The 26369-nt window shown below is 39.8% G+C and overlaps 1 protein-coding gene across 7 annotated transcripts; it reads right to left on the minus strand.

Annotated features, from left to right (window-relative positions):
• Nucleotides 1-242: 242 nt before the first annotated feature.
• On the minus strand, nucleotides 243-26163 carry SMAD5 (SMAD family member 5). Of its 7 annotated transcripts, none has more exons than XM_046900287.1 (8): nucleotides 26104-26163; nucleotides 18386-21381; nucleotides 8783-9390; nucleotides 7721-7972; nucleotides 6908-7027; nucleotides 6067-6288; nucleotides 3297-3553; nucleotides 243-2177 (listed from the first exon to the last, which is right to left on the minus strand). In XM_046900287.1, the coding sequence occupies exons 3-8, from the start codon at nucleotides 9183-9185 to the stop codon at nucleotides 2034-2036; spliced, it is 1398 nt and encodes a 465-aa protein (XP_046756243.1). In that variant the 5' UTR covers nucleotides 9186-9390; nucleotides 18386-21381; nucleotides 26104-26163; the 3' UTR covers nucleotides 243-2033.
• Nucleotides 26164-26369: the final 206 nt, after the last annotated feature.

A 26369-nucleotide genomic window follows, 5' to 3' on the forward strand; every position in this document is an offset into this window, starting at 1 on the left:
TGTGGCCAAATGACTTTGCGTCTTATTCAGTCAACACGGTTGCTGTTTCAAAGAATGAAAGAGAAGACCCCAAAAGTGAGCGGCAAATATTGTTTTTCTCCTTCTCCTGAAGATGCACATTTGCTTTAACACACACTGAAGAAATTGCTTTAAAAAAAAAAACAAAACAGCAAGAACAAAAAAACCAACAACAAAATCACCAAGTAATATAGAAAGTCCTGTACAAGAGAACATGAAGGTTCTGCAGAAGTGTTACAGTTTATCTTTATTCCTTTAAGGCATTTCATAAGAAACATTTTAATGACACGTAAACAATTTTTTTTTTTTTCCTTTAAGATGATCTCTTACTTAGGTACCATATAATGCACGATTTCCACATTTAAGCAGAAACTGTCATTCAATAGAAGACAAAAGAACTTGTGTAAGCAATCAATGTCTCAGGATTGCAGTAGTTAACTGCAACACATCTTTTAACAAGTGTTTGCATTTTAGAGTTGTCAGTCTCTCCCCCGGACACTGCACACTGTCCCGAAAAGGTGTTCAGGAAAAAGGAGGAGTTAAAAATAATAATAATAATAGGTCTTTTTCTGCATGCAAATGGATTTTGTATAATTCACTTCTAATTCTCTTAGAACGTTCCTTCAATCATTGTTATTATTTTTTTTAAAGGGGAAAACTATGCATATGTTACTTAGCTGATTTCTTTTAGTGTTTAGTACAGTGTTTGAGTAATACAACAGCAGAGGCAACATAACTCCTTACAAAAAGATAAATTTCATATTAATGCAGTCCTTGATTTCCATAAAGCTGCCAATTACAAGTATTCTGACTGAACACCTGTTGCTAAGAACAGGCTCAAAAGTCACTGTTTCACATAGTCTACAAAAGAAGTGATTACTTTTGGTCATTAACAACGGGCCTGTATTAAATTACATGATCTGGAAGTAAGAGCTTCTGCATTCATTTACTAATTTGCTAAGCCACTCGAAGTCTTCAAAGAGACTCAAACTCATACTGAAAGTGAATTAAATACAGTGTAATCACTAATACTGCATAATGTCTACTGAGAGATTAAAAGGCTTAACACAGATCAATTCCAGACAGGCAAAATAAACAGCTAAAACACCAAAAAAAAAAAACTTACTCCTTCGAAAAAGTAGCAAGGCACTGCCATTTACAAACACTAGTGTTTATGTTAAAATAGAGAAGGGTACCTAAAAAGAAATAGGCCTTGGCAACCACATCCAAATGGCATGAGTGTAAGTAAAAGAAAAACAAAAATTACTACTCCAGAAACGTGCAAGATGTTTACCTTGTATCAGTTACTATTTAAAATGGTGGTTAAAAGCAATAGTACAAAACTGAAGTGGGAAAAGACTAAGAACTGCTATTCTGCATCCATATACAATGTGTTTATGACAGCATTTTCCAATAGACAAAGTGTTTTTACACCACTCCGATATTTGTAAAAAGTATATTTCATGTGTACATTTTAAAAAAGTCACATTGTTCAATTAGGCAAATTAGCCATAATAAAGCCTAATTTTCTTTATGACAGATGTCAAACTTAATTTGTTAAGCAACTACACTAAAAATACAGCTTGCAAGCTGGAGCTGCACATGTTCAAACGTTTTTATAAAGATTAAAAAAACCAAACTATGATATGTATTTATTTTCTGAAGTCAGTCTTCATCATCCTTGTCCCTACAGGACAAAAAGTAATTTCCAGTTAAGACATATGCCTGTTTAAGTTCTACTCCAAGGAGGGGAAAAGTGTTCTGAATTTTTCCAATAGATATATATTTTTTTCCCTTAGGGCTCAACTGTCACTTAAGCATCACAAGAACAAATTGAAATGTAAAACTGCTCAGCTATACACAATGGAATTGGTCACAAAGGGATTTAAAAAAACAAAAAAAGAAAGTAAAACCATAAGATCCATTCTCCATATAGCTCACAGTATCCACGCTGGAAGTTTCGCTAGAATTAGAATAAGTTCACTAAAAATAAGGCTGATGGTGGAATTTCAGCACTATGAAACAGATGAAATGGGATTAAGAGGAGAACCCATTTGTGTAAGTACTTTATCCAGCCACTGGAGAGGCCCATGAAGATGAATTTCTATCCAGCATGGGGTGCTTGTGACATCTTGTCGGTGATATTCAGCTCCCCACCCCTAGAAAAAATGAACACATTATCAATCAAGTTGAGAATATGCTTGCATTTAGAAGTAACTGTACTAACAAGTTGCAGAAAGTCATCATCTAAGAAATTTATCTGAAATTTCTAATGAAGTCTAACAATTCTTATCATCTTAAGAAAACAAAATCAGCAGGTCAGAAAGGAGTGGCAGGGAGGCTGTGCTCAGAAGCCTCACTCAAGTCCTTCTTGCTAAAGACCCAGCATGACTATTCAAGACCCTTTGGAGAGCAGACTGCTGACAACGAGGAAGTGGTTCCTCGTTTTAGCTACAGTTCTTTTCTGCTTCTTCCTCCTGCTCTCTTTCCTCCACAATCTCCATCTGAACAGTATTTATCACAACTGACAAGATAAAACTTCAACAATTTCAGAAAAGCGCCTCATTGTATTTAACTAGCTGGTGTACCCTGAGGCAAGATCTAGTGATTTGTACTGATTTCAACAAGTCTATTTATATCTGTGGTACAAAGACTTCCTATTGCACTTCATTTCAACTCTGAACACATCATATCAAGCTTTCTTTTTGGACAAGAAAAAAAAAACCAACAGAGAAAAAGATCTGGATGGCATAAGCCTGAACTTCAAGCTAAATCTGAAACTGGCAGCCAATTCTGAGGAAACACTACTGTGAGAATAAATCTGTAATGTCAAACTGTCCTGATAAACAGTGTATTTTCTCCGTGTTAAAAATACAGTTATGTATCTTTATTTATTTGAAGTGTTTGAAGTTTGAGCATCTGTTCTGCAATCACTTATGTTCCTCTTTACCCACACTTTTTTGTAGAGGTTGCGTAGTTAGTTAGCATTGATCTAAAGCATTGAACTAAAGTTTAGTGCACAAGTCCAGAACTCCCTTAGTAATTTTACGGTTACTACAATGACTAAAATCATGTCCTGAATACTGAAGTAAATACAGCCAACTCTTACCAACACAAGCTGTGCTTGCATCAATTTCCCTTTCCCTAATTAACCTTTCCAATATATTTAAAATTGAAAAGACTCATATGAGGTCAAAATAGCTTTGTTACATTGGTACAGTTTGCCGACTACTCAAATCCACAATAAGTTTAAATGCCTCTTGAAATAATTTGTTTACCTTTACAAAACTCATTCGGATGGTGCACATTTTGGTGAGCTCATACACTGCTTCAAATCCATGGTTGACAGACTGAGCTAAAAGCTGAGCAAATTCCTGATTGTTAAAGATTTTCAGGCTGCATCCACTAGGAATCTTGCATACAGTTGTTGGATGAAAGCCATGGTGGTAGTTGCAGTTCCTGCTCTGTACAAATATGCTGCTGTCACTTAAACACTCAGCATAGACTTCCCCACCAACATAGTAGAGATGAACTCCTTAAAAACAAAAAGTTTGAGAAAAGCATTATTTTTTTCCTCCAAAAATACAGTACTTAATACAATTCCCTTGAAATCAGAGGCAACTAAGTTTTCTGTCTGAAGAGCTTTTCAGAAAAAGCTGTTTTGTCTTATGCCCATAGGATAACATGCTTTCTCATTTCAAAATACAAGCTTCATTACACATCAACCACTAGATGTCCTTCTCTCATCAATTACAGAAAAGGAAAAAAAAAAACCAAACCCAAAACCTACTTCCACACGTCAACAGTTATTCCAAGCCAGTTTCCTAGAGAACTTAAGCAGATTTTAAAACTGCAGTTTTATAAAGTGGTAACTTCCGCCTATGGGAATTCCAATGAAATTCTCAGGAGCAGGGATAGACACGAATGTGAAAGTGTTCTGCAGCATGCTCATTTTTTTGGCATGTTTTATCAAGCAAAAAGAGATGCAAGTCCAGCTATCTGGACAACTTAACCAATATCAGGTTTTATGAACCTTAAAAATCAAGGGAGACCTTAGCTTTATCACAACTGCCTGCACTGAGCTATGCATATAAATGATTCCCTCCTTCTGTTACGAACAGCATGCTAGAGCACTATGTCTTATCCAACACATATAAAAGCCACTAATCGATCCCTTCAGTGCTCAAACACAGATTCCCACTTCAGTTGAGATTCCTGCCTTCTTTCTGCCAGACCTTCTCCCTTTCTCCCACTCACTGCAGTCACACACCTGGGATATGGCTCACTTTGGTAAGCTTACTGAAATGCCCTGCTCACTGCTCAGTGGTTTGCCATATGAGGCTCTAGCAAGTCAACAGATACCAGCTGATCTTTCAGACAGTAACAACTGTTGTGAGCATTGCTAGATCCACTCGGGACTAAGGTGGGATGAAGTTCACATAGAGGAACCACTGGCTTGACCTACTATAAGCAGCTGGCAGAAAATCTGGGGTGTGCAAGAACACGTTTTCACTACACAATCCTGTTTATTTAAAGAGACAAGGACAACTACCACCTGCTGCTAAATTCTTTTGGGTAAAAGCCTACTGAGGGAGCTAAAAAGAAGCAAGATACATATAACAGTCTGAGAAAAACACTGATAATTCAAAAATAATCCAGTGCACAATAAGAAGTCATTTACTCCTGCAATGCAATACTTCTGCAGAAAAAGCTGAGAAATTAGAAGTAGGTAGCTTAAAGGCAGCAAAAAACCATGAGATTTTCCAAACAAAAGCCACAGACAAATAATATTGTATACCCAAACAATCTTAATTGTACTCAGAATTGCTACGATAAAGCAAAGTTTTAGTTTAATAACTAGTACTAAACACAGACATTTTAAAGCTCCAGATTTACTTGCAATCAATACTACTCCACACCATTCTGGATCTAATTTAGATTTATTATCTTCTCCAGTGGATATGTAAGATTTCTCTCCTAGCACCATCCACAGCAGCAACTCAAAGCAAAAGAACCTCACAAAGACTTTCCCCTAACTCCATCCAGCTCCCAAAAGTCTGCTGTTCTCACTTGATATCATTACCTTTTCTCAGACCACAGAATTGCATATATATTAATATTCAAACAAATATTAAAATGTATTTGGTGGTCTCCAGAACAACTGCAATTTTTTGCCATGTTTATAGTAATTTCTAACTAAAAGCCTTATAAGAGACATTACAAGCCTTGAAGTTCAGCAGTATCAGTGAGTTGCATCAAGAAAACAGGAGCTCAACCATAACAAATGACTTTATGTCCAAAAAAAAAAAACACCTCATACGTGCAACAGAAAGCAGGTTTTCTTCTCAAGGACTCTGCTAGTTAATAATGAAAAAAGAGAAAAGGAGCACTACATTCTAAGATAATTCAAGCACATTCCATCAAAGATGAACACTGTGCATCTCTATGTGCTATCAGCCAAACATTACGGGAAAACTAGAAGATCCTGCATAACCTGCTGTCTCCAGGAATCCCTCCCACACACATACACACCCATGGATTCACTCAGACAAATGAGCCCTTGCAGTTTTACATTAGCACTTCAAAGTCTTGCTGCCAACTTATGCAAGATATTAACATACTGTAGACAGCAGTGTAATACGCTCCATGAACAAAAAAACACCACTTTGATACACTCTAAAGCAGCACAAAGTATTGATTTAAGCAGAAGATACAGAATTTCAGAAGTCCTGTGCGTTTGCTGGTGCTGAAATAAAACTTTCTACATACAGAATATCACTGACCGTAACAAAAAAGCCCCAACAACAGTTTGTAAATGTAACTACTTTCTTACATTTTTACATTATTTCTAAAAAAAAAACATATTCAACTCCTAGATTGATTAGAATCAATCAACATTTAAAGAAATATCTTCAGATATTAGAGAAGATAAATCACAAACTATTTCAATATCTCTGCACTACCCTATGCTACAATGACTACTCATAAATAAAAACAGTAAGAACAAGGATTAACTTTGTAACTGTACAAAATAGAATTAAACTTCACCTTTCCCAATATGTCGTCTAGTGTTCTCAATTGTTGAGTTGCGATTAACATTTGAGAGCAAACCCAAGCAGAACCTGTTTTTATTATTGGAGGGATCTGTAAACCCATCTACTAAGACACTTGTGGAAGATGCATGAAAGGCCTCTCCAACACGATTATTTAATTCGTAATACACAATCGAACACCAGTGTTTGGGTTCTTCATAGGCAACAGGCTGAACATCTGAAAATAAGCAAAATGGAAATGCCAGTTTATAGAAAATTTAACACATTACATCTAAAGCTGTAAATATTTCAAAACACCAATACGTAAGTAACAACTTAGTCAATATTTATGATGGGCAAGAACAAGTCTTGATTAAAATCTTTATGATTTGAACCTACTTTCATACATTTCAGCTGGACCGTTGATTTTGTCTTCCTGTTTGAAAGGCAGATATTAAGCAAAAAAATCCAACACAAAAGATTCAGAGGACTGTGATACCAGGTGACACGATTCCTCTGTCCGTATTTTCAATTTTTTTTTATTATTGGTATTCTAGGACTCAATCTTCAGAGCCGTTGTGCATATACAATTCTGACAGCAGGTAAAAGTAGCAGCAAACGAAAAAGTTCAACTTATAGTAAGCCACATTACACATCTGAGGCTTTAAAAGCAAGAGGCAGATGAGCATAGCAACTTTTGCTTTTTAGTTCTTGCTGCTACAAACCCATTTATTTTCTTGGACTACTTCAATTTATCAGCAGAGATTTACTGTGCCATTTGAAGCTATACATTCAGTTTGGTTATGAGCACTAAGAAGCCAAACAAGGTTACTTCTGCATCATACTATACAACTTACCTCTGGTAGATATATTTGGCATGATTTGAGGGATCATTGTATTGCTTGTGTCCATAGACTGAGAGTTATCCTGCCCCATTTGATCATCAGGGGGCATATATGCAGGAGGTGGAGTATCAGCTACACACACAAGAAAAAAAAAAAGACTGAATAAACCTCAACAACACAGACTATTTATCTCTTCACTTTACAGAAGAGTTGTAAACACATTAAAACAGCCCTCAACAAGAGATGTTACAATACTTGGTCTGCAGGAACCTGCACACAATAAGAGGAGGGATACCATGTAGAATGGACACTAACAAGGCCACTGAGCTCCTGGAAAAATGAATTCTTTAATCCTTTACCTTCTCAGCTTTATAAATCACAGCAATAACCAAGCAGATTCAAGGCCTTATTTCCTTTGCCCTTTCCAGTTAGTTCCCATCCACCATCGTTTTCAAAGTAGTTAAGTTTCTCCTACTGAGAATTATTTTTTATTTCAGTTAAGTACTATATGTAGGTATTCTCAAGAGGATATTAATGAACTTTCTGCTTTGACTGTTCCACCTCCTTTCCTTCATTGCTAGATGTTCTTCTAAAGCACACATCCATTATCTTACATTGAAGCTGTGCAAAATAACTTACTACTACTACAGTATACATAACAAAGAATGTTTGGAAAGATCAAACAATAACAATTAACTCTGACCAGCAACAAAACTAGGATTAAAATTCCTTAAAATGCAAACAAAGCAATTTGGTATAAGTATCACAGCAGCTTAGTACTGCAATAAAGTCTCTCAATTAAGTTCACATTTAAGCTGTACTTACCAGGTAGCTGAAATGGACTAGATGGTCCAGAGCTAGCTGGGGAGCTTGGGTAAGTGCTGCTGGCTGGAGAAGGTGGATAGGGACTGTTTGGCGAAATGGAAAATGGAGTGCTGTTGGGTTGCTGGAAGGAATCTGGAAATGTCGCATTATGTGGCATATGTGGTTCATTGTGGCTTAGGTTCCTGAACTGAACTAGTAGACTGTGCTGTGGATTGAATTCACTATGTCTAGGCACTAACACTGGAGGTAGAACTGGAAAAAAAAAACAACACAACAACACAAGAACAGATAAACAACGTGCAATTTTGCCTACCATGCAAATTTCAGTACCAGCATGCATGGAGAAAAGGATTCGTCTATTGTACCACCAATCCCTCTCTTCTTTACTTTTTTAAGTTATGCTTGATGAAGGACTAACACTTAAGTCTTGCAGAAAAACAGAGCAGAAATACACTTATATTTCATGCAATTGAAAGCAACTTTTTAAATTTAAAAAAAGCAGTTGACAAGCAGTGCACAACAAACTACTGGTTTAGAAGTGTAAAATCCACTGTGTATTACAAAAGCAGTACAGATGGAAATTCAGTCAATATTACTAGTCGACCCACATAGTTACATCTAGAACTTTTCAGTGAAAACAAAAAAAAATACAACGCGTTAAGTACTGCTAAGTTGGGATTTTAACCTTTAAACTCAGGAGTACTGAAGTCTGGAATTCAAGTGCTGCGCTAAAGCACTCACAGACAACAGTCAGCTGCAACAGAGATGCAGAGACTTTTGATTACTGCCTTCCTTCTTTATTGCAGATGAGGACATTGCCACTAACTTTACAGGTAGCAGTCTTTAGAGATCTGTGGGAAAGCCATGTTTTACCATAAAGGAAAACAGATGGTATGGAATGGACAATGTCTCACCATAACCTCAAAAGAAAAAATTCACTTTTGAACACATTATTCTTCCAAACCTCCTCATACATCAAGTTTAGTTAATCGTATAGTACTGATGCAAAGAACATGTAACTCCTGGAGATTTTACTTGGTTTTTAGACAGCCTCAAACATACCTGGGCTCTCCACCCTCTTATAGTGGTAAGGATTGATGCAGACTTCCTTCTGTTTAGATCCAAAAGGAAATTCACAAATATCCAATGGCTTCAGCTCATGATGGCTTTGTAGATCAGGCCAACGCCAGACCCGACAGTAAATTACATGGGGAAGGCCTTTTCTGTGAGAAACCTGAAGTCGTCCATCTAACGAACGGGGGATAGTAACACACTTGCTGGGCTGTCCTGGACTGCTCAAAGCTTTCTCCAGTTCTTCCATAGCACCTTTTTTCTTTTTCAGCTTTTTAACCAAAGCATCGACAGCTTTTTCTGCCCATTTTTCCTCTTCATCTCCTTGTTTCCAGCCCAACAGACGCTTTACAGCTGGGCTAGTAAAGGAGAACAAACTGGCCATTGACGTCATTTGACACACGTCTTCAAAAGATTTGTTGGGTTTTGCCTGGTTTTTTTTTGTTAGTTCTTGTTTTCAAATAAATGTCAGTGTATACCAAAAGCAGTTATTGCCACTGATGAGCTGTATTATTTCTTGGACGCTGACAAATAAACATATAGACGTCAGTGACGAAGTCTTCACATCAAAAATAACAATCAACTCTTCCAATTTAGTTCTATCAAGAAGATGAGTAAACAAACAATTAGTAGACAAGTAAATAATGAGGTAGAACAAAAAAAAGAGATAATATTAAAAGAATGCTCAATTCAACTCCAGTTGTTGTAACAAACCCCCTAACTTGATAGAATCTCTCCCTAAAGCTGAAGGTAGGAAAACATTACCAGAGTTCCCATTAATCTCTAATAGGTGAGAAAAGAGACATTTTAGAGGATCAAAGGGACAGCATGGTTTCTGTCAACATTACTGTCCAAACACTACTTCAGAAGGAAACTCTGGAAGGAGCTGGAAACAAACTTGGGAAATATGCTTTAAGATTTGTCACATATCCCTGTCACAGTGCTTCACCTGAAGATATAAAGCTGCTATCAGAAACAAGCAGAAGACATGGTGGAAGCAGCAGGTTCCACTGACATTGTTTCAAGAGAAGTAATCAGCCTCACAAATAGATCTTTATTTCTGAAAAGGAGAAAACACTACAGCTCAAATACTTAAGCCCAAATTAGGTACTCCATCATTTTTAAATAGCTTAAAACCCCCATCAAATCAATCCCTTATGAGCCATTCAGAAATGTGGCTAATCTTTTCAGCTATGGCTATTTTTATGCTGCACTTCCTTATATCTTCTAAGAAGAATATTTGAAGCACTGGATATTTTTAGCCTTTGGCAAAAAAAATAAATTGTTTTCCTTTCTCCAGAAAGGAGCAGGGGGGAGTATGGCAGAGCAAGCACTAGATATGTGACCTCTGCTATGAACTGCCTTAGAAAGGAGAGAAGGAACAAAACGAGGCTGTGAACCCCAAGCAGACTCATGAATGGTGTTTTTGCCACTCACCAGCTCTCCTGTAAATCCTTCACACACCATCCCCCCTCCCAAATCAAGGAGTAACGATGACAAGAGGAAATGATGTCCTGTGGCAAAGAACTGATACGAACTTGTAAAATCTCTTGTGAATACTAAATAAGCAAGTATAGACAATGAGCAGCTGGCAAAAAGCAAGAGCAGAGCTAAGAGAAAGGATGTCAATAACAAAAGATGCTTCCTTTCTTGCTACAGAGACTGCTAAACAACATTGTCTCTCAACTTTTGATAAAGTGCGGTGAATTAAAACACCTAATGTACCCTGAAACACCAAATGTGCACATAAGTGAAAAAGGGGTACAACAAAGATCTATGGACCTTTACTCTGGCTCCCTTAGATTCCTACAGTTAATCAAGGGTATCTTTTCCCACCTTTGATTAAGTTTCTGACAAGGCTTTTCCAAGCAATTAGATATTTAAAAACACACTTAAAGACGCGGATGGGTACCTTTACAAAATTAACAAGAACAAAATGGCTTTCTATAAATCCAGCCACTTACTGTACTTTGGCATTGCACTGACATGACAAGAGCTCAAGCCCACACCAAACGACATAGTAAGCAGCTCCAATAAAAGATGCAGCACACACCCCTAGACAAAGCATTTATACTGTCCCAAGTAGAAGCATTCTAGATTTTATGCTGCAGAATGTGAGGGAAGTGGGGAACAGACCTAAGGACACTCAGCTGTAATGAAGGGTACAGGTTTATAATTTTAGAACCAACTTTTTACAGGAAAAAAAGATGCACCTATTGCACTCATAGCTCAACCCTCCCCCCCCCCTTTACTTTTTTGATTTTTCAGCTTATCAGTAATACAGAAATAAATGGACGATAACAACAAACACAATCAAAACAAAGGGAAGTTTAAAAGTCTGATGTCTCACCAGGCCCTTAGAAGAGGGTAATGCAAAAATGAAAGGAAAAAAGCAATTATGTTTCACTGACTTTCTGAAGAAATAAGGACATGGCAAATCTCCAAGGTAGGTTCAGCTCCCCAGGACAGTTGCACATGAGAACCTTTTCACCCTTGAGAGTAACAGGAAATACATAAAGGGAGATAAACCTGGCCAAAACCAGACTAAATTTATTCTTCTACTGTGGATAAAAGTTTAGTGTTCTAAAAAGTAAAAGCTGTTTATAGTCACAATTAACTTACTTCCAAGCCTTGGGTATATTCAATAGCTGTAAGATTTCAGCTGCTCACACCCCTACAAAGGAAATGAACCCACCTAGAATCTTAGGCCAACAAGATGACAATTAAAAACTTCTGTTTTCTAACTATGCTTTCAAAGAATTGTAAGCACGGAGGCAGAACATGCACTAGAAAACCCTGCAGTTAAGTTAAGCTCCAAAGAGATTTCAATAAATGCCTCTTGCAACTAATCTATTCCACTACAACTGCCCCATGTTCTATGATCACGTGTATTTTTCCTTCCTTTAGTATTTCAAACGTAATAGCACATGCAATAGCAAGGAATGAAATTTTACTGGTTGTATATCATTTCAACATCATTTACGCACAACTATACTCTTAGAATAAACAAGCTAACTGGAAGCAAGGAAAGCTGGAACAGCTCTACTAAAGCAATTCTCTACAGTAACTGGTATTTGTGGGGCAAGTCAAGAGAATTTTGAGAAATGACTTTGTGTCTATAAACAATAATTAAAGAAAAAAAAAATCTGTTCTCAAAACTTTACGTTAGTCAGAACCCCTATCAGGGAAAGCAAAAACCCAGCAGCAAAGGATTCCTGAAGCACTGTGATGGATTTGGTCAAATCTTTCAACCTCACCAAAAAAAAAAAAAAAGATTCTACATACAAACACTGAAAAACGATAGTGCTGAAGCTGTAAATGATATGAATGGCTGCAGCAAATCCACCCTGGCCACCCATACTGCCTTCCAGACTCCTCTGCTGAAGTGCATTTTTACCTGCTCTAGAGCAGCTTGGGGAAAAAGAAACCCAGCAGCAAACTACTGACAGGCTTCCAGAAGCGACACCGAATCCATCTCATCACAGGCCTTTGAGAAGTTTGTTTTGGAACAAACACACTGAATTTTTATTAAAAAATAAATAAATAATACCAGAATAGTATTAAAAAGATTCATAAATTATTTGTTGTCTTAAAGTCTTTCCTTCTTTGGAGCCATTTAAGGTCACAAAGCATGGGTTTGGGCACTTATGCACAGGAATCAAACATTTTCATGTAGAAGCTTCAACTCTTCAGGGGTTTTAAAATTTCTACATGAAGTGCAAAAAACACATTTAGAACATTTACTTGCACTTGATGTAATCTCAGCACCTAATGACTGACAGATTTCTATATAGTCATGACATTTACAAGGAACAGCTTCACCAGATCATCTACATTTACAACCAATTTCTCCCACTGTTTTAGACATGCATTATCAGCTATGATTGCAGCACAACAGAGTAAGATATGAAAGCAGAAAAATATGCTTTAAAGAATGACATTTCCATTCATACGGTCACATAAATTTCTCACACTGTTGTACCTCTGGAATCAGCAGGCAATAACTTTCTTAGGTGGAAGTAGAAAAGCTTTCTTAAATTTCCTTGAGAGGCAGAAGGCCGAGCACACATTACCTTCTTTTACTGAGTAACATTTTAACCAAGGTACAAAAGAATTTCCGTTGAAAACCACGTTGCAGAGTAACGTATTGCATGAGATGACACACAGTGGCTTTAATGGATGAAAACAAAAGGAAACAAGGGCTGCATCCAAGCAAAACTTTGGGGCAGACGTTATTTATACTTCCTACTAAAGAGCAGAGCAAATGCAAGGGAACTAGGTGTGTGAATCCTTTCTTAATACCTCATCAAGCCAACTAACTACAAACACAGCTAGTTAATAGCACGACTCACAAATACTAGTAATTCTTCTGAGCATCTCTTAGACTGCTGCCTCCAATTGCTTACGCTACTACCTCCAATTGTGCCTCCAATACTGCAAGATCTAAATTTTAAGTACTATTAATCACGTAGTTCATCACCCTATAAGAAGCATAAATTGGTTAACTACTACATTATCCTCCTTTCCTACTGTCAACACTAAGCGTGCATTTCAAATACACAAATGTTATTCTTTTCCTGCCTAATTTGCTTGCTTGCAAATTAAGAAAGCTTCCTGTAGCATCATACTCAGTCTGAAACCTGAACTTCACTGCTCATGATTAGAAACTGCTTGGAGACTCAATTTCATAATGTAAACAAACCAGTCCTTCTAACCAGCCCCACAATTGGTAGTTTATTAGAATTGCTTCAGACTTGCCAGCTCAAACTGTTTTGCAGTGAGTTTTTGTGCTTAACCAATTACCCCTTCAAATTTGATATACTTCAGTACTTTAACTCCATACACATACTAACACTCCACACGCTCACAGAGAAAGCACAAAAAACTCAATTACAGTGTATCACAGCTTATTACAATACACTCAGCCATCAGTACATTTTTACAACTCTCTGAAGTCCAACCTGGTGCATTCCATCTGGTTTCAGTCGGATCCTTTTTTGCCTTTTAAACGCAATGGCATTAAGTTAGTCTTTTATTGAGAACAAGCACACAATAAATGTTAGCTCCACATTTTTTTTCCCTGCATATTAAGGTTAAAATTAATCCTCAGGTCACACTTAAGAACTTGGGCAATAATTTCCAACCATCACCACAGCTTTGGAACACAAAATATTTTCCTTTCATTACCCTCTGTGACATCTTATTATCAACGATTTGTTTAATCCATCTCCCCTCCTCCCCCTGGGGTAAGTAAAAGAAGAAAAGAGATTTTATGGAGGATACCAATAAGGAACTTGTGGTATTTCCATCAGAACTGGACTTGTATACCTAAAGGGACATCCAGCTGACTGAAACATTGCTGCTTTTATACTAGCACAAGACTTCTTTGCTTTAAACGTGCCTTGTAAGGCAATATATTCTAACTAATAATACATGTAAACAAGAACAGAAAAGAATTGTGTGGTATCTTCAAAAATTTTATTAACTGTGACTGGCTCCCCAAACAAAAAAAAGCATTAACAACTTCAGACATGGCTTTCTCACACAGTACTTGTTCTTTTCATTTCCACATCTGTACATCATCTAGCACAGCTTAAAAAAAAACCCAAAGCATGTAATTCTTGTCAGCTGAGAAGTATTTAACTAGCACTCTTTAAAGAGACAAAAATGGCAAGGCCAAGCCCAAGATGCAAGTAATGAATGTACTGTACATGGCAGAACTGATATCATAAAAGCCATACAGCTCAGATAACAATAGGGATGATTCTGGTTTTTCTTAAGAGTCCTCTTATAACTAACTGGAAAAAAAAAAAATAGATCAAGTGATAATGATCTGTATTACAAAAGAGGTTCAATCACAAAGAGCTCACGAGAACCCCACTGCATTTCAAAGGCACCTCAATTTCCAAATGATGCCAAGGAAACCACAGGAGAAAACATGACCGAAGAATAGAAAGTTGAAAACTCATTTTGCACCACAACAAAAATAGTTTAAGAGTGATACATAGTGGGGGAGTCAGAGGGAGGAAAAAAAACAGCCTTCCCAAGCCTGAAAAAAGTTATTAGCTATTTCTTAACACATTCATTTAGAACAGAAAAATCCTATGCTCACATGGGCCTGGAGTCTGAAACTGCTCTACTTACACAACTTTGTAGTTCTCAAAAGCTACAAATTCAATCTGTGAACCAAAAATCCCTCTTCTAAGTATTTCACCAGAAACATTTGCTCTCTCACGCTCCTGTTTCAGCTAACTGGCATTTTCCAACAGAACTGTTATGCTGAAAAACGTCATCATCTATCATAGGAAGCACATCTGAAAGTCAGCCCTCGCTCTGCCTCATATTTTTAAGGTTATTCAGGATCTACTGTAACCACAGCAGATAACTACAAGCTGGCATCCCTTTCTCAATTAAATTCACATACAAGGACATGACTAAATTTCACTACATGTGAAAACAAAAAGTTATGCTTCTATCGGTAGACAAAGCCAAGAAACAATGTTTAAAATGGACTCAATATTCCATCTGGGAAAAAAAAAAGTGGGAAAAATTGGACATATACTTTCCAAACGCCCTAAAATTCATGAAAAAATTAACATGCTGGACAAAGCTTTACAAAAATTCAGCTGCTCATATAAAGATCTTCATTAAAGAGTAAAATCCTAAACACTGCCACCAAATGTGTGAATTGCCAACAAAGGGTATAACCTGAAAGCAGGGACTACAGGCTTTCATAAAGCTTTAAAAGACGGGGAAAAAATAAAGTTGTGTATGTGTGTGTATACACTTCCATTCCAACTGAATTGCATTAAGACTGTGACAAGTTCACAAAAGCTACAGGATTTGGAGGGAACACTGACAATAGTAATTCAGCCAGCTTTTTTTCCCCCCTTGCACAGAATGAATGAATGGCGAAGTATTCTAAATTTGTCAGTTTGTGACATCCACTGACCCAGAATTCAGAGACACTACCTCATAGTTGGTGGATCAGTAGCAGCAATTCTGACAAAGATCCTCTGTCAAGGATGACAGTCCTGGCAGGCGCAACCTTGGTGGTAGGTCAGCAGGGATACAGACTTGGCAGACGGCGTCCTGCACCTTGCCAACCCACACTGGTCAAGCACACTGAAGTGCCAGCCAAACTTTTCTACGTGGTCACAGAAGCACCGCTGAAAAGGCTTCCAGAAAACAGCACAGGAACTTGCACTGTGACTAACGATAACTGCAGAAGTCCTGAACTGCTGTTCAACTTGTTTGTAATGAGTTGTTTATCAACGCTAGCCATGAAACACCTCAAGTGTTTTCAGCTAACATGAGAATAAATATCTTTTAATTCTGAGCATGAACTGCTCTCCTTACTTCGACAGAACAAACCTGCCACTATAAAAAATTATCTCAAGACCTTTCAAGAAAAAAAACACATTCAAACTAATCTTAACAAAGCCAGCAGGGACATTAAAAGAAGTGGGTTTGAATCAACACGAAGCATTTAACTGTCAGCAAAGGAAGGAATACAGAATTGTACTGAATTGCCACAGCAGTATGGCTGCAGGTACATAGTTTGGCAAAGGCAACAAAGGATTTTTAAGAGTTTTCTCTAGAGAGCCATAAACAGAATACAGAGAACATCCTACTGAAATTAAGTGTCCTCTGGAACATTACAGATCGCAGCATAATTTTCAAAGGCCATTAGACAAACTACAGAAATATAAACTACACTTAATAGTGCATTAGCACGCTATCTTGAGAGATGGAATTTCTTCCAGCTCAGATAATGTTGTACCATCCCGAAAACTTTGCTAAAGAGATTACATACTCAAGCTGCAAGATGAAGAATTTGACTTCCTCACAAGAACCAAGAAGCATAGGGCCCAAAGCTACAATTCCTTCAGGTTCATCACAGGTTAAAACTCTGAATCTCCAACAAAAAGCACCCAGTGCAGCTGCATGCAGCATAATCGCTGCACACCCTTTTGCTGCGACCTTTTGTGATCAAGAGAGAGAGAAATGCAAAGGAAGCCACTCATCCTCTTTTTCTACTTCTCCCCCCTACCACAACTGCCCATCTTGTGCACTTCCTGGGCTTCCATTAGGAAATTCCCTCTTGGAGAAAAAGAGCAAAACAAGAACATTCCTCCCTCAAGTGTATTTTCTCCATATTTTAAAGGAAAATAAAGGTTTGAGGACACGAACCCCAGCAAGAACAAGGTTTGCTGTGATTTTATTTTCAAAAATAAGTGCCATTAAGCACTTACCAGCAATTTCAAGGCCAAGGGAACAAAATTTAAATATCAGATGTAAGAGTAAACCACTATCAAACAGTAGGGATTAAGACATTAAATTCAGAAACACCCTACACAGACAGAGCACTCAAAAGTTACAACACACACTAATTATGAAACATCTTCAATTAAGTTATTTGCCTCTTCTATTAACTTCCAGTACCAAGAGCTGCCAACTTCATAAAGTATTACAGCTTTTGAAAAGCATGGGCACGTGACTGTGAAACGTCTGTATCATTCTATCCTTCCTCTTCAATCAGATTCTCTAATTCCTCACAGTGTTGGAAGGACGCCCTGCAGAACTCCCATAATCGAGACCTGCAGCGCACAACACAGTTTCATTCCTCACAATTTTAAAGCCACATGCGGCAGATAAATTACCTGAAATTAACAAAGGAAGAAAAACCAGCAAGAGATTTCATCTAAAGCCATCACACGCTGACAATCTAATTTCCCAACACAAAACTTACAGCATAATGCACATCCTGACAGTTATTCCTCAAGTGTTTTGTTATAGCGGAGCGCTCCCATCATTCACTGAATACCATCCATAAACCCACAGATTCCACCAAGAGATTCAACAACTATCACTGAGCCTCCGGGAAATCCGTTCTTCTCATTTTCCTGAGGCTCACTGGATTTGCTCAAACTCCTACCAGAAACTCCATTAAGAGCACACTGATCACTTGATTCCCAGTCTTGTGCTTTAACCACAAGACCATATTTCCTCCTATTAACTTTACAGTCCCCAGAAAACAAAACTTGCCCCTCTCCATCCATCTGTTGCCAAGCAGCTGTCAGTACAGGATGAACGCTGGGCTGGACAAGTGTGCTGCAAGAAAGTGCCTGCAAGAAAGCGCCTCTTTATCAAAGTGTTTGGAGCACGGGGATTTATCACTCCACGCATTCGTTTGTCCGAGCCTTAAGAGCATTACAAGCAGAGCTCCTCATATATTAGGAAGGAAAAAAAAAAAAAAAAAAAAAAAAAAAAAAAGCCCAGCCTCTCATTAGCATTGCAGCAGCGCGTTTCTCCAGTCAGGCGCACGGAGCGCTGCAGCGGACACAGAGCGGGGCTGCCCCCCTCACCCCCCGCCCGCCCCGAACCCGGCCCGGCCGCCCCCCGCTGTCAGCGCCGAGCGCGATCCCCGCAGCGGCCCCGCGCGCCCGGGAGGGCCCCCACCGCCCGCCGGAGGGAACGGAAAGAAGAAGAAAGTTTCCCAGCGGGCCCGCGGCTTCCCCCCGCCTCACCACAAGCCCGGCCGCGCCGCCGTCGCCGCCCCCCCCGGGCTGCCCTCGGGGCGCCCCAACCCACCCGACGCGGAGCGAGGCGGCCTCCCGGCCTCCGTCCGTTAAAGCTGGAGGCGGCGGCTGGGCCTCGGCCGCCCGCGCTCAACAAAACTTTATGCGGCGCCCGCGGAGGGGACAGCGGCGCGGCGGCGCCGGCGGGGCCAGCGCCGGGACCCGGATGTGCGCGAAGGGCGGGGGGAGCCGGGGCGGGGGAACGGCGCGGGCGGGATGAGGAGCGCGGCGCACGCGCGCTGCCGCCCCGCGCGGAGGAAGGGAGGAAGCGGACGCGGCGGGAAGGGCCGGGGCGGGAGCGCTGAGGAGAGAGAGGCGGAAGGCCCGGTGGGAGTCGTTCCCCGTAGCCACTAAGTAAAGCAAAATAATAATAAAAAAATTACAACGAAATATTCACGTTTGGTTGTCTGTCCCAAACGTAATTTACCTCAAGATGGAGGAATAAAAAGTTTTCCTCGAGCTCCATGCTGCCCCACACGAACCCCTTGGAGAGGAATGCAGTGCTGAGGCCTACCGAGGCTATGTGCACCCGGCCTGCACGGCTCCCAGCAGCCCGGCACACTGCGAGATGGGAGCCAGCCCCATCTGCTCCTCAGGGCCAAGCACCGGCCTTGGCCTGAGTGCTGTGGAATGTTCTGTGTCCCTGAGCTTTACGTGCAGTGCTGAGGTCCCTACCAGTAGCTGGATCTCACTGTAGCCAGAAAAAGCATAAAGATCCAGGAGAACCTGTTAGTAGCGTTAGGAATGGCTCCACAAAGGTCTGTATAAAAATCCTTGTGCATACCGCATGGGACAAACCCCAGCTTACCTCACAGCCCCTGCTGTGTGATGTGGAAGTGACTGCTGCTTCCTCCCAGCTCCTTGCTGACCGGCAGAGCAGCTCACCACACAGAGGTGCTTGGCCAACACCTCCTGCGAGCCACAATGCCTGACCTTGATCAAGCACACTGCCAGCTAACTGTTCATCTCGTGCCATTTTTAACTATGTGAATCGATGGATACAAGGGTCTCAGGTTCCACACTGTGACTTGAGCCTTTTTGACATTTCCCTCAACAGACCACAGAAGTTAGGAAACCAAAATCCTTGATTTCAGCTAGATCTGAAGAATGCGCGTATTTGAAATCAGTAATAAAAAATGAGTTTTCCATGCAGGAGCCTCTTATAAGGACAGACTGGTAGGAAAGACTGAAGTGTTCTGCACTGCAGGTAGAACTGCTCACCTCAGTGTGCTGCCAAGGCCCAAACTGATGGCACCGAGAAGTTTATCTTTGCGTAGGTAAAAAGAGGATGCACAAACAGAGCGAAGTATTTCACACTTTAACCCACAGAATGATTTTAAGAGGAAACTTTCTACAGGAAGACTACTAACTAGTTCATAATGCAAAGGTGCCTTAAAGGAGGCTGACCGGAGGTCTTTCCAGACACTTTGCTGAGCTCAGCTGAATCCCAGCCTGATCTACTACATAAAGTTCTAGAGAAAAGTTACTTCCTCTGGCAAAAATATCCCTTAGGAAGGATATACTAGGCCAAACCATTATTTTTATACAAATTTTTATCTCTTGCAGGACATGTAACTGCACCAACTTCCAGCCATTAGAAATCTGTTGTATCCATTGTATCTGGCACACCAACCAAATCTTGGTATTAAAAAATTTCTTTTTTGAAAAAAAAATATTAAAAACAGGCAAACGAAAAGAAAAATGATTATATCTATACATTACCTTTATGTGTTACATAATTCAGCCAGCAAGAAACCACATGAAACCCTAAGCTTTATTTGTGTAACTTAAGAAAAAACTAAAAACAAGAAAAGGAAGGTAAAGGTTGTAGAAATGGGAAAAGAATCCAGTGAGCCAAACTGAAGTTTCAATTTCAAACGTTTTCACTTTTAGGAAATTATTTTCTGGCTCAAAACCATGTGGCTTTTAATTGTTTTTAAAGCCAACAGAAGTTTTTAGCACTGGTGTACTCTGATCAGATCTATACAGAGTTCAATGAATAGACCAACAGGATATCTCTACTAAAGTTTATGACAACAGTGAAGGTGTATGGCTTCAGTCTACATTAGTGAAAGAACAGAGCTAACCCCCTTTGGGGACTCCTATGCATCTCTGCACCAGCAATTGTTCTCCTTTGGCTAGGCAGTCCAAAATATGGGACAAAAAAGAAACAAAAAACAACTGTTGGTCTTTTTCCAAATCTTTTGTGTAACTTAATTAATAAACCAAGTAACAAACAACAAATTGGCAGCAGGCATTTTAGGTGTTGTTCATGTGCCAGCCATCATGTCTCCACAAAACAAAATGTTCTCTTATTAAAAGAAGTTACAAAACAGTTGTATGTTGTCAAGCAAGGCTACAAGGCAGAGGTCTGATGTGCTTCCTCCTGCAGAGGTACTGGAATTCTAATGACCGGGAACACTGCAGGTGTGCATGCAAGCATATGGGAGAGGACAGAGAAAACAGCAAGTTTTCTAAAACTAAGTTGTGCAAAGTTCTCAGTTTAAAACTACTGGCAAGTTAGGCATGTCTGTTTGCAACACACCACTCCTCTGAAAGCACTTGGCTCTTAAGCACAATATATTTATTATTATCCTAGTCCAAAATTGTCCATATAATCTACCAGCTGCAAAACAACTTTCCTCTTCTTTGCCATTTTGTCACAGATTGCTGACTCCTTCTTGTCAACGGGGCAGCGTAAAGGATAAAGTAAATTACATTTGCCTTCTAGTGATCCAAGACTGTGCATCCTCAAGGTGAAAAGAACATTAATACCACTTATACCTCTGTCTATTACACACGTGGTTTTTGTCACTTAAATCTCTAGCGCCATCCTTCAGTAGGTGTACTCCAGTAACAGAAAGTTCGATAAAAGGCTTGCAGCAAGTAGAATCAAGGCATCCTGAAGGTAGTTTCCAGAAATCACGTGATTTCATGAATTCAGGAAATGCATGAATTTCATAACTCATGAATCCATCAGTCCTCTTCTAGCACTGGCAAACCTGGAGTCTTCAAAATACAGACACGCAACTCTGATCATCTAAGGAAAAAATAACCAGCTAACCTTCTTATTACCTCAACAATTTAATTATAATTGTGTGTTCAGATTCCGCAGAGACAACTGCACACATCTTTATGCACTTCCTCTGGCCTTGTAAAATCAACTGAAGTACAACTACCTGTCTCACATTCCTTTGCACACAGCCTAATGGCAGTGAGGACCGAAAACTGTCTTCTCATAAAACCTGAGCTGCTGTACATGTTTATGCTGAAGCTAGCTATAAGCTTACAGTCTGATCAAAGTACACACTAATCAACTGAAAAATTGCCACCACTTTGTATCAGGCCTTGCATGGCTGAAAAGCAACCATGAAGCTCAACAGGTATCTTAAATTACAGTATTTTGATTTTCTCACTACGTTTTGAATACGACCCCTCCACTTGTTAATAGGATCTTTTGTTTGGTTTGAAATAGTTTGAAAATTAAATAGATTGTTTGAATTATAAGGAAATAATCTTGAAAAAAAAAGTAGCCTTATTATGAAACTTTGGCCTCCCTGTGACTTCTGAGATGACTGCATTATTCAACTTAATTCTCTGACAACCTTCTAAATTGATGGGAGGGGGGAATTGTTTTTAACGTATGTGTTTAGAAAAAATAAACGAAGTTGCTGTGTCTCCACCTACACTAAGCATCGGCAAAGCCACTTCATAGCCATGTTGAAAAAAAAACCCCGTAGTGTGAAAGATGACTTGCATATTTAAACCAAATCCGACTCAAAAACAGAATCAGGGGAATTGGATAGGATGGCTCCTGAAAGTTACACTCACAGCTGTCAGCTGGGGAGAAATGGGGGGAGGGGAAAATGCCATGAAAGGAATTTATTTATTTATTTATTTGTTTGGCAGTGAGGAGAGGAACATGCCATCCCTGTTAAAAAATTTTCAGGGTGGGAAAGGCTAAGGAGGGGCTAACATACTATACATACCTTTACGTATATTTTTGAGGCAGAAAAACAGCATTATGTTTAAGCAGAGCCAGTGGAAAGGAAGGTAATGTTCACTCTGGCCATTTGGTCCTCTTAAATAACCTCACAATGTACAGCATGCTGAATGCCAGCACAGTGATGGCAAGTGGCTGCCTCACAACAAGAAAGCAGTACAAATGTTGTGTACATCACGTCACACATATAAGAAAGTTAAATCTAATTGAAAAAAAAATGCTTAGTGTCTGGATGAAATACATTAGAAGTGTTTATTTATTAGAAGCGTTTAAGCCTTTGGTGATGTGGGCTGCTGCGAAGTTACGCTAGCTGGCTCATGGCCATTCCGTTCCCTGTTATTGTTACAGCCACACTTCTGGAAATCTTACATTACTCGACTCACAAAGCAATACAGAGGAGGAGAGAGGAGGATTACTCTTGGTTCATGAAGCTATAGATATAAGACATTAACACGGAATTGTAGATCAGGGAGGGAAGGTAAGCCAAAGATACACTCCCAAGCAAGTTTAAACCTCCAATTTTTCTTACCTAGACTGAAAGGATAAATGAGATCAAACAGGTAACTGAGTACTGCTACATCTCTGAGATGCTTGAAACAAGGACGTTGTGTAAAGGTTTTGTCAATTCAAATCAACATTGTCTTGTTGACACTACAGAATAAAAATGTGAATATCTTAGAGATGGTATTTGAGATGACAGATCTGAGTCAGCTAGAGGTTCAAAACTGAACACGCCATTCAACCTATAAATGTCAAAAGACCTGACAAAAAAAGTCAAAGTCCTAAGAAGGGCAAAAGGACACTGTAGGAAGAGTAAGATGCCCAAGAAGTAATCAAGAAGAGAAGGCTTTGCCTGAGAACCCTGAGACCTGTTGCAAAGTCCCTATCAAAGCACGAACCCTCTACCACTGACACCTGTGCACAGCATTTGGTCAGGGCAAAGTCCTGCTAAGTTCAATCTGCTTCTTGGAATGGGAGGCGGAAGCCTTCCCAGAGGAATGGGAAAAATGTCCCAGCTGATTAACACGAAGTTATACACCGCTCTCACAGAAGAAATGATCAATAAAGGAATTTTAAATGCTATAATTCCTTTGAATATTCTTCCAGTGTTGCTGCTTTTCTAGGCTATCTCCTAGCTTCCACTCACTGTTACTTCAACAGTAAATAGATATACAGTACTCTCACTTCCATTCTTCTAAACCTGTGATGTTCAACCATTTCCAGAACATAACCTCACAATAAAAGAACACCTTATGGAGTCTGACCCTCACTGCTGAGCTCAGAGAAAAGACAGCCTCCACCTCCTGCCTCCTCCACCTTGCAAGCTGCCTACAACAACCTGGAGACAAGGGGGAAGATGCAACATTATATCTGATCACTGAGCTTTCTTTTATGTCAACTGTGCTCAATATTAGCCATGAAGAAAACTGTTTTTATTTTCTTTTTCCTTGAAGATTTACTCACCTCCCCACCACTTGTTTAACATCCTCCACTGTCAGCCACACTTGTGCACACTCCTCCAAGTTAGGACCTCACGAAAAATTGAGCATAGCCCCAGTTATTCCCAGGGTTTTTTTTACTCCCAAGGCCACGCTCTGCCTTCTGAGTTAGCTCCCTTCTGAAAGTGACTGGCATTTGACTGGGACAAATGCTGTCTTTGGGACAGAGAGGAAATCAAACACGCAAGCTCACATTCAACCCAGCCATCTGCTGACACAGTCACGAGCTGGAATTCCATTTCTTGTAGTGAGAGTTGGGACCAACATCCACAATAACTCTGTGCTGAAAACTTGTATTTGTGACTCCATGGCCAAAACCACAGGGAAGCTATTTTTAACACAGTGGAGCTCTAAATAGTAGAAGCACTGAAAATTTAGCTCGCATTATGGACCAAATTCTTCTGGTTACACCCACTCTATGGAGAAGCCTGAACACTATAAACAGAAACACTCTCAGAGATTAAAAAAACAAAAATACCCCCAACTTTTCCTTATGAGTAAGATCAGTATTTTAAAATGAAGAAAGGTACAGCATGTCCTCTTAATAAAATAAAAGGAAAGGAAAAAGGAGCAACCTGAAATAGAAGGGATCTGTTACAATAATTGTATCTATGATAGTAAAGATAATACCTCCTACTACATATGCCAGAACAATACCTGTAGCTAAAATCTCTCCAGTCATTATGCAGATACTTCTGGCTTAGACCAGTCAAGAGGACACTGTGTTTTATAACAGCTAGACCTAAACTCAATTACTCATAAGACAACTTCCTAACAGCACTTTATCACCTGAGGATTGCACAACACCAAACAATGAGTGATGGCAATACAGAGCGCTAAAGCTTTCCCATGGAGCAGCTGACAGGACCCAACTTTCTCCTTCTGGGTACATTTCTACCAAAAAAAAAACCCCAATTGATGCCATGCCAGGCCTTTAGAACTTATATTTAAATTCCATGGCACACCATGGGACACTTTTTCCCCACCCTCGTGACCAAAGAGTTGGGTTTACTACTTTCCTTTCCAGTATCAATATCTGCACATACAACTAGAATAACATCTATCATAAATAAAAGCGCTTTTGGTTGTAGCATGGTGCAGTTTTGAGCAGCATGTCCTAAGTTATTTGTTTCTGTTCACTACAAACTTATTTCCACTTTTTGTTTTTTAAGACCAGGAATTAAAACTCCAAGGAGAAGCCAATAAGATGAGCTGATCACTGACCCTCATAACAGCAGTCAAATGTTATATCTCATTCAGTTTTTTATCTCTGATGGGACTCCTTCCAGTCTTCACTGCCCTATGACATACATTTGGAAAGTAAACACAAGGAAGGAAATCAACATTTGAAGGATACATTTTCAAAGTTCTATTTTTGCAAATCTGAAACAACTTGCAGTTCTTATGGAAACACCTCCACGTTTCACATTGTCAAGGAAAAGTTCATCGGCTTTTTGCTCCAACTGCACAGATAGGGCCCATGTAAGGCACAGTCCCTAAAATAGTTCACAACCCAAATTACAATTCACCATATCTTGGGAATGACATTTAGGATTCTCGAGGAGCTTTCAGATCATTTTTAGACCGTGAATGTAACTTCAGCTGTCACTAAGTAGGTTTTATTTTGTAACAGATTTTATCCTTTGGAATGTTATGTTTGGATTGAGCTGCAGAAACGGAAAAATAAATGCTCCCGTTTGCTTAACCAACTGAAACGTAACTCCTAAAACAAAGCTGAAACGTTTTGTCCTTTAATGTTCATACAGCAGCCCAGGCTTCAGCACACAGACCCCGAGTTAGACTGGGAAGTCCCCACGTAGGTTTGGGAGGGGGGGAGGAGAAAAACCTTTCTCCCTGTTCTGACTCCATTAGCGTAGTTAACGAGAATTCCCCATCTCCGTGCACATTAAATAAATATTTAACGTGTCAGGATTTAATCGGAATCCCAAAAGTTAACAATAGCCTCTGCTATCGGCGTTGCTATCTCGGGACATGTCTTCGCAGGCTTATATTTAGATCTCGGCCACCTCGCCCAGCTGCACTGCAAATAGGACAGCCCCTCTTAAAAAAAAAAAAAAGAAAGAAAAGGAAAACCACCCTCAAAAAACCCCAAGTCAGTAAAATCTGCGAACTTTTATACAGTGCCGCCATCTCTGCTGCAAACCTACCCTTAGCGAAGCGAGCAGGAGGCTCGGGGAAAAAAGAACGAGCAAATGAACGTGGCTTTACCTTCAGAACATTAGTGCCGCTCCATGTTCTGCCCCCTCACTCTCGCACTAGCCGCTTCCCAGGCGGTCGCTGCTTCTCTCCCTTTTTCTCTCATCCTGGCCACTGCGGGGCGAGGGGCGGAGCTGCCCGCTGGGCCCGGGGCTCTGCAGCGCCGCGGAACGGGGCCGGAACGGCGAAGAACGGGCGCGGGAGGGCGCGGAGCCCCCGCGGAACGGCCTTGGGCTGTGTGCGAGCAGGGCAGGCAGTTCAAATTCCCCCTTTAGCAA

Source organism: Gallus gallus, chromosome 13 (assembly GCF_016699485.2).
Source record: "Gallus gallus isolate bGalGal1 chromosome 13, bGalGal1.mat.broiler.GRCg7b, whole genome shotgun sequence".
Classification (NCBI taxonomy): domain Eukaryota; kingdom Metazoa; phylum Chordata; class Aves; order Galliformes; family Phasianidae; genus Gallus; species Gallus gallus.

Excerpts from the sequence above, each read along its gene's own strand:
- SMAD5 (XM_046900290.1), bottom strand. The coding sequence starts at position 9,185 with ATGACGTCAATGGCCAGTTTGTTCTCCTTTACTAGCCCAGCTGTAAAG. Across the intron at positions 7,973-8,782 it reads TAAGAGGGTGGAGAGCCCAG|TTCTACCTCCAGTGTTAGTG; the intron begins GTATGTTTGAGG and ends TTTTTTTTCCAG. Across the intron at positions 7,028-7,720 it reads TAGTCCATTTCAGCTACCTG|CTGATACTCCACCTCCTGCA; the intron begins GTAAGTACAGCT and ends TTGTGTGTGTAG.